Source organism: Aricia agestis, chromosome 13 (assembly GCF_905147365.1).
Source record: "Aricia agestis chromosome 13, ilAriAges1.1, whole genome shotgun sequence".
In the NCBI taxonomy this organism is placed as follows: domain Eukaryota; kingdom Metazoa; phylum Arthropoda; class Insecta; order Lepidoptera; family Lycaenidae; genus Aricia; species Aricia agestis.
The window spans coordinates 2,727,262-2,738,183 of NC_056418.1; the positions used below are offsets into that span (position 1 = coordinate 2,727,262).

General features: G+C 38.2%; 1 protein-coding gene across 2 annotated transcripts in view; it reads right to left on the reverse strand.

Annotated features, from left to right (window-relative positions):
- LOC121733416 (centrosomal protein of 131 kDa) overlaps window positions 1-9,967 on the reverse strand; it is a 13,910-nt gene extending 3,943 nt beyond the window's left edge. Inside the window, exons 1-11 of one of the 2 annotated variants that reach the window (XM_042123660.1) lie at window positions 9,819-9,967; window positions 7,125-7,176; window positions 5,003-6,905; window positions 4,424-4,513; window positions 3,982-4,111; window positions 3,766-3,873; window positions 3,239-3,397; window positions 3,048-3,092; window positions 1,709-1,914; window positions 836-972; window positions 188-276 (exon numbers count right to left, since the gene is read on the reverse strand). In XM_042123660.1, the coding sequence (XP_041979594.1) occupies window positions 188-276; window positions 836-972; window positions 1,709-1,914; window positions 3,048-3,092; window positions 3,239-3,397; window positions 3,766-3,873; window positions 3,982-4,111; window positions 4,424-4,513; window positions 5,003-6,905; window positions 7,125-7,176; window positions 9,819-9,950 (3,051 nt within the window). In that variant the 5' untranslated portion in view covers window positions 9,951-9,967. Of the gene's footprint in view, window positions 1-187; window positions 277-835; window positions 973-1,708; window positions 1,915-3,047; window positions 3,093-3,238; window positions 3,398-3,765; window positions 3,874-3,981; window positions 4,112-4,423; window positions 4,514-5,002; window positions 6,906-7,091; window positions 7,177-9,818 lie in introns of both variants that reach the window. The other variant, XM_042123659.1, reaches the window with a different exon arrangement.
- Window positions 9,968-10,922: the final 955 nt, after the last annotated feature.

Genomic DNA, 10,922 nt, shown 5'->3' on the forward strand with positions numbered 1-10,922 from the left:
GCCACGCAAATGCATAAAAACATTCAAACCGGTCCAGCCGTTTAAGAGGAGTTCAGTGACAAAATCACGTACGGTAGAAATCTAATCACAAAATTGCATGCAAACGAAATTTTATGTAAAGTTTTGGGCCTCAAAGTGTCGTTGGGACTTTGGTATGCTATTTTTATAAAAACTAATTTCTTCTGACCTCAAACTTTTCTTTTCCCTGCGCCAATTCTTGTTCCAACTTCTTACGTTTGTCCTCCAAAAGATTTTCCTGTTCTTCCCTCCATTTTGCTGGAATTCAAGAATAAAATATTTTTAATGGAAAAATCTATTATCTATCTGCTAGTTAAATTGCATCATGCGAGAGTGAGACACACTCTCACCGGCATGTCTGTAATGTCACCTATCTCGCTCAACATATACACTCACATATCTCCTCTCTCCCACGCCGCTCCCGTTTGGCCAGCTCGGCCACTACTCCTTCGCGGTTGTCACACGTATCTTGAAATCTACCTAGCATCTCTGTGATATCATCTATATCGCTCTGACATATACACGCATCTATCTCTTTTCTCGCTTGGCCACTACCCGCAGTGCTGCCACGCATCTCGCGAAAGCAAAACGATAGCAAAAATTGCACAAAAATCGCAATTTCGTATTACGTATCAGAAAAAACAATACGATAGAAATCGAGCGACAGTACTCCCTCTGCCAAACAATCAAGGAACTATAATTGCATTACAATCGCTAAATCTCCATACTGCGCATTTACCGTTCGTTGTTACTCGCATCTTGCTGTTTACTAGCAACTCAGTAATACCATCTATCTCGCTCTAGCATATACACTCACCTATCTCCTCTCTCGCTCGCCGCTCGCGCTCGGCCAGCTCGGCCGCTACTCGTTCATTTTCGGCGCGCATCTCGCTAATAAGGCGCGTTCTCTGCTCGCTGTATGACGACTCCAACTCGAGAATTTGCTTCTCCATTCTGTAAAAGTAAAAAACTGAATCAAAGATGAGCATAACAGACAACAAGTTAGAATATATGCTTGTATACAAAGTATAGAGAGACGTAAGCCCACTGACCTCTATTATACAAGTACGCTGGACTTATATACCCTTTGAAATGACAGCTATTTTTTGTGCCTATTTGAAGCGGAATCAGCGACCCCAATGCTGGGGAAGAGAAATAAATCTAACGTAAAAATGACGTTTTAAAGTCGCCATATTGGCGCTGATAGCAGAGTGAGAGTACCTGGAACTAATACTAGTGAATAGCGATGACAACCAAATATAACGATTAAGCGGCCATTTACATTTTACGTCATATTTAGTTCTCTTCCCCCGCATTGGGGGCGCTGATTCCGCTTCAAATAGGCACAAAAAGCAGGTGGGTATCATAAGTTCAGCGTACTTGTATAATGGAGGTCAGTGCGTAGGCCACACACAACATTAAGATCGCTCGGTAAAAATGGAAGGAGATCCTTCTCCTCTTCACTGCCCTCGAGGTGTAGGTGGAGTGGATTCAATCACTCTGATCAGTTAACAGACTAGTCGTTATTGGCTGGTCTCCAGACATCTCCTTATACATGTGTCTATGGTACAATGCCACGGATAGACATAACTACACACAAGACAGAAAGACATCATGTCAATTTATAACACACTTTTTTCATCGGAAACAAAAAATTATACACCCAAAATTCACTCGTTAACTATCTCACCTGGAGCTAGCCAGCTGTCTCTCTCTAACTAGTGCTGTCTCTTTCTCGTCCTCCAGTGTTCGGCGCAACTCCTCCAACTCCTGCGCGTGTTTGGCGCACAGGCGGCCATTTTGTTCCGCGTGCGCCATCTTGAGATCCGCCACTTCCTTTTGTTGACGCTCCGCCATCTCACGGAGTTCGCCTTCTAGGCCTTTTATTGTTAATTCCTGTAAAACAATAATTTGTATAATGCTCATTGAGCGGAAAAATAGCTCACAACATTCTTTTTTTTATGAAATAAGGGGGCAAACGAGCAAACGGGGCACCTGATGGAAAGCAACTTCCGTCGCCCATGGATACTCGCAGCATCAGAAGAGCTGCAGGAGCGTTGCCGGCCTTTTAAGAGGGAATAGGTAAGGGGAGGGAAGGAAAGGGAATAGGGGAGGGTAGGGAAGGGAATAGGGTAGGGGATTAAGCCTCCGGTAAACTCACTCACTCGGCGAAACACAGCGCAAGCGCTGTTTCACGCCAGTTTTCTGTGAGAACGTGGTATTTCTCCGGTCGAGCCGGCCCATTTGTGCCGAAGCATGGCTCTCCCACTTTCTTTCGCTATTTGACATCTCTGCGATTGCCACAACGCGTCGTGCGCGCTTCAACCATAAATCAAAGAGTATAAAGCTGCGCGTGCTCTGGATCGGAATCGGAGCGTACGGAGTGTACGGATTTGTTGCTTTGTATTAATTTGTATGGTACTGCGTGCACTGGATCGGCATTTCTGCGCCTGAGACCGGAATTTATGCCGATGACGTCATCCGCAGCCGCGTCTATGGGTCAATTTATATATTTAGTGCAGAGTCAAAGCGCATCGAAACAAAGTATCAAAACTGAACATAGCAAATCCAACCTTAACTCCAAAGTGTTAACGCACACATTTCATGTATACATTAATAACTAAATTGCCGATGCGGAATCCGAATGCAGTGGTCGCACCCCATCGGCATTTCATAAATGACGACGCTCCGTACGCTCCGATTCCGATGCAGTGGACGCGCAGCTCTATTCGTATGTATAGGCTTGTCACTCAAAAATCTGTCATTTTTCCTAGTGTGTGTGTTGTAGTGTGTGTAATGTTTTATTTGTTAAGAAAAATGTATGATAAAAGCATCATTTTAAAATATTGTTAGCTCGATGCACTCCTTCACCATACAAACTATAACTATGCAAAATTTCATTCACCTACGCTTCCCCATTTTTCGTCAAAGGGGATACAAAGTTTTCGGCTCACGTATTAATATATAGATTATTCCATGTTGGATTATAAATTGACAAGAGTTAAAAATGGTAACGAAAAAATAAATACCTTAATCTTTTCAGCTTTCTGCTTCACCCAGCGCTGTCTTGCTACCTGTAACCAGCAATTAACATATTACTTACATAAGTAAGTTCAAATTAACATATTCTGGGTGCCGGTACCGCTCCTAATACTTTGGGAAGTGATAAAAAAACAACATGTCACAAAACCGCGCCAAACCGCGCCGCCATTTCGCGTACCTGGTGCGCGGCGGCCATCTTGTCGTGCTGCGAGCGCAGCTGCAGGCGGTACCGCTCCTCGAGCGCCTGTGCCGATCGCCGCCACCGCTCTTCCAGTGTCCGCCGCTCGTCCACCAGCTGTTCGATACGATGGTTGAGGGTCTTCTTGTCGTTTATCAGCTGGATATAATGCAATATATTTTATACCATCAAAGAAATTTATTCATATAGGCAGATGGCGGACCTACGTAAATTGGTCGCGTTTTGTCAAACCCAGTTTACAGATCACAAATTACATTGAATTGATTATATAATTCGACCAAATGAGGTTGGTCTGTCAACTGCCTATGCATCAATTTCTTCGATGGTACCATCGAATAAATTGATTCATAGACAGATAGTGGAACATTTGGTCGAGTTATGGTCACTTCTCATTTACTTTTAAAATTAATCAACACTAATTAGTTTGAAAACAGTTGCGACGACGCAACGTTCTCAAAGTATTTTATTCAAATCTATTCAGAAATAAAACAATTTTTATCACTTACTTGATCAATAAAGGTCTGGTGTCTCTTGATGGTATCCTCACACTCTTGTTTCACTTTGGCGACGTTTTTGTGCGACTGCTTCTCCAAGTTATTCACTTTGGTGATCATCTGAAATATTATGGAGGTTGTATTAGAACGAGCGCTTCTTCCTGAATCGTGCTATAGAAGTTTTTGAGGTCGGCAAGACATATACATTATACAATACAATGGAGATACCTGTTGCTTGTGGTTGGTGAGGCTCTCCTGCAGCAGCGCGATGCAGCAGGAGCGCTCCTCCAGCTGCAGCGACGCTGTCACCAGGCGTTGAGCGAGCTCCGTTTGTGGCAACCTGAGTAACGCCTCCAGTCTGGAAAAATCACATCCATAGTCTTATATATAAAAATGGATTTTCAAATGTGTTAGTCGCGCTAAAACTCGAAAACGGCTGAACGGATTGGGCTGATTTTAGTCTTAAAATATTCGTAGAAGTTCAGGGAAGGTTTTAAAGTGACACGAAGTTCACCGGGACAGCTAGTAATATTATAAATGTTAAAGTGTCTGTCTGTTTGTTGTCTCTTCACGCTTAAACCACTGCACCGATTTTGATAAAATTTGGCATGAGACTTTGAATCCCGGAAAAGGAAAATGAGGTAATAAAAACAAGATATTCAAAACTCACTTGGGTATACTCTGTGGCGTTGTGTTGGTGACGACTGAGAGAGCATCTGTAGCGCTCTGTTCAACCTTCTCCAAAAATTCAAATATTTCCCTGAAATTAAAAAAAAAAACAATAAGGTAAAGCAAATAACCCATACTTCAAGTATTTTGGCTTTACCACGCGAAAGACACCTTCATGGTCTAGAGCAGGGGTCACCAATTAGTTTTAAGAAATAAAATAACGTTCGCGGTCCGCACATTTCAAAAAATTAAACAAATGTAGGTATTTACGGAAATTACAAAGGTATTTGTATCAATGAGAAAAGTGACAATTTTTGTTGATACATGTTCATCAGTATGTCGAGACCATTAACGAAGTTCATCTTCGAACATACTTGGTCCGCACACAATGGGTCGACGGTCCGGATGCGGACCGCGGTCCGCCATTTGGTTACTCCTGGTCTAGACTCTAGTCAAAACATCATGGATTCATAATGTTTTGACTAGATATAGAATGTTATACATTTTTAGGGTAAAAGTAAATCTAGCTTCTTTTTTAATATTTTAGTATTTTTTTAGATTTATATTTAAGCACACTTACATAAAATTATCCTTGGGGGTCGCGCATCTATTTTCCTTCTTTTCTTCTTGTGGTGTTGCTACTTTCTCTTCAATTACAACTGGTTTATCTCCGTAGCTATCAATTTCTTTCAACATCGAATAAATATCTAGTACATTAGACTTAGGCGCAGGTTCCCTGGGTTTCAATTCTTCGGTATCAGTGACAGTTGTTACCGCTTCAATTTCAACTTTGTCTTCTCCGGAATTCAGCTTATTATCCGAGGACTCGCCGCTGCTTTTATCATCTTCGATTATTCTAGGAGACGGAGCAGCTAAGGATATCCATGATTCGACGTCTTTGTTGTTTTGCAATTCCTCCAGTCTTGCGCTCAAAGGTGTTGATACTGTATAAGGAGACTTTTGATTTCTTATATTGTTCTTTTCTGACATCTTCGATGCTTCCTTGTTCAAGTGTTTCTGAGGGCGACTTTCCAAATATTTAGATGTTACATTGCTGAATTTCTTCTCATACTTCTTTAAATTTTTCGGAGTCTTTTCGTAGCCCTTGAAATCGTCTTTTATTTTCAAATAGTTCTGTATTAACTCCTTAGTCGTAATTTTAGACACATCTTGTTTATTTTTATTACAATTCTTATCTTTAGATGTTTCGCTAGAATTCGAACTTTCTTGGGAATGACTGTATTCTTTTATTTCGTCGGAAAGGTTATTTGAGTATTGCTCAAACATGTTATCTATATCAAAGGGTGTTGGTGATATAGCTTCCGTTTTAATATCTTTGAGTGTCAGCTCATGTAAATTGTTAATGGCTTCTATTTCCTTTTTATAATCTTCGATAACTTTAGACGTATAAGCTTTAGTTGAACTGTTGACTAAGTATGGTGGGTACTCCAAATTCTCATTTTCGTTTGTTACATTACATATTTCGTTTACGTTCATAACATTGTTTGTAGTTTTATCTGGTGAATTATTAGGCGGAATAGCAATATGGCCCTCTTTTTTAAGAAAAAAATCTTTGTACAGAAGTCTACTATGATTAACTATTTCCGAAAACTTTTTATTGTCAATATCTAAATCATTTTTATCATTAGCGTTTTTCTGAAACGTTTTTGTTCGTTTCGGGTCGTCTATTGCGCCAAATTTCTTTAACATTGTAGTGTTAGGTAGGGAACAACTCAGTGCTAAGCCTTTTTCATCCTTGTTTACACTTTCTGGATACCCCGAATCTTTGGACGAAGCATCTGTTGCTATATTCGTACAACTATTAAATTCATCAAACTTTTCATAGAACAATTCATAATCTCTATCTTTGGTATTAACTGTATTTCCTTCATCTTTCTTTACTATCATTCCACCTTGTGATTCTATAGCAGCACTATTTTTATCATCCTGAGATGGTAGACTTTCAAAATCTTGATTCTCTTCTTCTTCAACGAGAGAAAGGTATTGTTTGGTTAAAGGCAAATCTGTTTTTCTTTTTATTCCTGCTGTATTAAAGTTAAACGAGTCAGAGATCTCTTCAATTGTGCTTTCATCGTGAGAAGAAAACCTTAGTTGATGATTTCTATATTTAAAGGTTGGTGATGACGTTCTAAAATCAGATAAATTTTGTGGAGAAGGGGATCTCACGAGTTTTTCTGTTATCCTTATGTCTAGTTCATAGTCATTTCCCGCAGCATTTTCAGAGTCAGCTTCCATCTTTCGCCCTCTTCTTGCTATATTTCTGTACTTCAAATAGTTTTTTGGGTTTTTATTTTTAGAACTCGATTGTGCTTTTGCTTTTATTTTTGTGCCCAAGCTCATAAATGTATCCTCAGAACCGAAATCTGATGCATTGCTGCATATGTCCTTGTTATTATTCTGCTGCTGGCGATTGTTTAGCAATTCTTGGGTGGGTGACAAAACTTTAATAGTTATTGGAGAATCTAAAACAAATGCTATTTATTATTATATCCCAAGTAAATTTTCATTAGCGAGTCACTCTTAAATTGGATAATGTTAAATAACAGACACAAAAAATAAAAAAAATTAGGAAAATGTTAGTTATATTAACTATCAATAAAATAGAATATAAATTATTTAATGATTTATATTCTATTTTAATCACTTACTGTCATAAAATAGTTCTGAATGGAATGATTTACTGGTGTCTTTGGTGTCGGCTGAGTATGGTCTTCTATATCTTTCCTGACAGTCCTAGTAAAAAAATTAAATTATGGGTTTTAAAATGTTGTTTTCCATTAAAACTAGTAATTGTATACAGCATGACTGGTAAGACATGATCAATACTTAAGGAGAGTACTTGGTACTCGATTCTCATTTTAATTATTATTATTATTATTGGCCCACTGTGTCCCACTGCTGGGCAAAGGCCTTCCCTCTTTTGTTCCATAATAGGCGATCTTGTGATGTTACTGGTCACTCTTTGTCAAACGCATCCAATTCGTCGCGCCACCTTTTTTTGGGTCGGCCTCTATTACGCTGACCAGTCGGTAGCCACTCCGAAATTAAACGCGCCCACCTGTCCGGGTGCATACGGGAGACGTGCCCTGCCCAGCTCCACTTTAGGCTAGGTTTCTGGCTTCTGCCTACATCAATGAGCTTTGTTTTGGAACGTAGAGTGGTATTTCGGACGCGGTCGATCCTTTTTACACCTAAGATGCTGCGTTCCATAGCTCGTTGGCAGACTCCGAGTCGGGACTTCTGTGAAACTGTCAAAGACCATGATTGGGCGCCGCAGGTCAGAATAGGCAAGATACACATGTCTACGAGCTTACGTTTTAGGCAAAGTGGAAGGTTCCCTTTCATAAGATCTTTCATAGAGCAAAAGCTTTTCCATGCTTTTTCAATATGTTGGTCTACTTCCTTATCTTGCCTGTTCTTGAAAGATGTAATTTGGCCTAAGTAAACGTACTCGTCGACATAGTGTATCTCATGTCCATCTACCTCCACCTTACGTTTCGCGCTATTTGACATGATCTTCGTCTTCGATTGGTTCATTTGAAGTCCCGCCTCAAGGGCTGCCGTGTTGAGGTCTTCCAACATTGACTGTAGGGTTTGGGCTGACGCTCATTATAATTATGTAATAAAATTAGGTACTTCATTTTTGACCAAATTTCCCTTTAAATAAATGAATCATGGACACTCAGTAAATTATTATGCGGCCAGCGCGGCTGCGCGCGCCCCGCGCCGCGCTCTTTTCTTCTCGCACGCGGTGTCCATGCGTTGGGTAAATAATTATTTAACTTTAAGCTTCATTTATTCAGTGATCAATTGATACTATTCTTTTATATTTTTTTTTTTTCAACTAATATAATAACCAAATATTGTCCTCGAGTATTGAACATGTCTTACCTGTCATGCTGTATACAGGGTGCAATTAAACTTTCCTGCCAAATTTTGTTATATTGATCCTTGTTAAAAATAAAAATACACGTATTTTTTCTTTTATCGTCACTCAGTACTAAAATGTTGAGAAATAGCTTCGGAAAGTTATCCTAAAAAACACTACAATTAATGGTCACGAAGCGTCGCCCGCGCTTGACGTTCGCCCGCGCGCGCGCCTCCCCCCGCGTCACCCCCGCTCATTACCCGCGCCTCGAGTGACCATTCTGCAACGATTTTAAATGGGATAAAATATGTAATAAAAAAATAACACCTAATTTTTTTGGTTACATGAACTCTCCTAATGATATCTAAGCCCTGGAAAAAAATTGTAGGAAAGTTTAATTGCACCCTGTATAATATGACATAGCAATTCATTCCAATAAAACAGTGCTTCACAACAAACTTGCAAACAACTTAGATCCATAATCACTTGTAATTTAAACACTTGTATTTAGTAAATAATTGTGATTGGTATGATTAATGTTTCTATACTCCACTCGGGCTAACTTGTCGCTAGCGTATATATATCAAGAGTCAAAACATAGCAAGTACGCAAAAAGCAGAAAGCTGCTTTTTGCTTACTTGCTTATAAAATCGTCAGTCTTAAGTATTTTATAAGCAAGTATGGAAATTATTGATGAATGAAAAGTAATATTTTACGAGCACAGTCATTTTTAATCCTATCTACTTCAGTTTAACCAATTTGTTTACAATTTTTTACATGTTCAAAGCTTCAATACTTTTAGTTTACATTCGAAATCTGACGTGAACCGTCCGGCACACTCTTTAGGTGATTAGAAGTTGCAAAATAAGTGTGTTTCTGGAAATAAACGGTAAGTGACTTTTTATATACAGTTATGCTAAACCTTTTTAACTTATTTTGCATCTTCTAATGATTTACTTGATTATGAGGTATTAAATTAGGTCTAAAAATCTTATTTTGGTTTCCCTTGTAAAAATTTCAACTATTATACTATGCAAATGAAATATTGGCAAGTTTAACTTAAATAGATATTTTACAAAAAAATCAAAATTATTATTAATAACGTCATTATTTATTTGTAAGAATTACGGCAAAAAAGAAAGTACATTCCAGAGACAGAAATTGAAAGTCAATGCGACAATGACGAAGTGATAGAACAGAATTCGCAAACGCAACTTCATTACAAAATAAACGCAACTTTTAAAAAGGTTGGTGGGCCCTATTCTATAAAAATCTTACAATATCCAGAAACGAAGGCTACGTGATTAATATACGTCAAAAATTAAGATAGTTTGATTCTGGGCAAAAACTTTCTCAAAGCTTAATTGAAGGAGTTATCATTGATTTTATAAATGACACACATCCGTGCCTAACGCCACACGCAAAAAAGGTGATGGCACTGAAACGTGCCATCGGCAACGAATCGGTTAAATAATAAATAAACTACATATAAAGTGAAATATTTTACCAAGGATGTAGAGTTTTGAAGAGCGGATCTCGGTCGATTTCTTGTATTTTTTCTCTCTTCCTTCTTTTTACTTCTATAAGTTAAGTTTACAGGAGAGCCAAGAAGGCGCAAATTATTATTTTCTTTAGACATTCCCACATGGGTTTTAATATTATAATATATGCCAGTTCCTTTTAACGTTATAATTATTTAATATTAAGATAAATCTCGTAATAAGTAAACACACTTTTCTTGACTAATTTGTTTAGTATGAGTTTGTTTTGTAATTTATATCGTTGCTTGGCAACCGAAATCCGAATACCGAAGCCGATATCATGTTCCTAACTCCTAAGCCATTGCATTAAGCAGGATACTTTCTAGTGTCATCGAACGAATTAACTCCGTCTAGCCAATCAAATCTCGTCAAACCTTAGTGGATTAAATACTGACACACTTCTTCTTCTTTTAAAAATAGAAGAAGTGTGTAAGACAAGGGCTGCGTTCCAGATGACGTTAATTTTGACCAAAACGCTCAAAACGTCCCCTTCTGCCGTTCCCTTTGGCGACCGGGGTCGTTTTGATAGCGGCTATGACGTCACTCATGACGTCATCATTTTCGCTCAAAACGACCCTTGACGATGGGTCAAAGTGGGCGTTCTAGTTTTTTTTTTTTAATTTTAACGTAACTATATCGCGAAAGCCATGTTTGGAAAGTTTTCAGGAGAGAGTAGAGACAAAAACTTTATATTATTTCATTACAAATAATATTTTAATTAAATAACATCTCTCCTATTTTGTTGACTTACTCGTACTTGACTAAGCATTAAGCGGTATTGTTACCTAACGTTTATATGTATATTGTGACAATAGTCAATACTCAAAATATGTGGTTTTGTTATTAAAATATGATTACTTTAAGTAAAAAAATGTAATACTAAAAACGAAACAAATATACATAATATTATGTACCTACATATTTTATTAAAATAAATGTAACTATAAACAATAAAATTACTTTTATTTACGACTTGAAGAAAAGGATCGTAATATCCAAGTTCGGTTCAATGTACCTATGTATAAAAAAAATATAGTTCTTTTTTTAAACTTTTCTCAAAACGCTCAAAA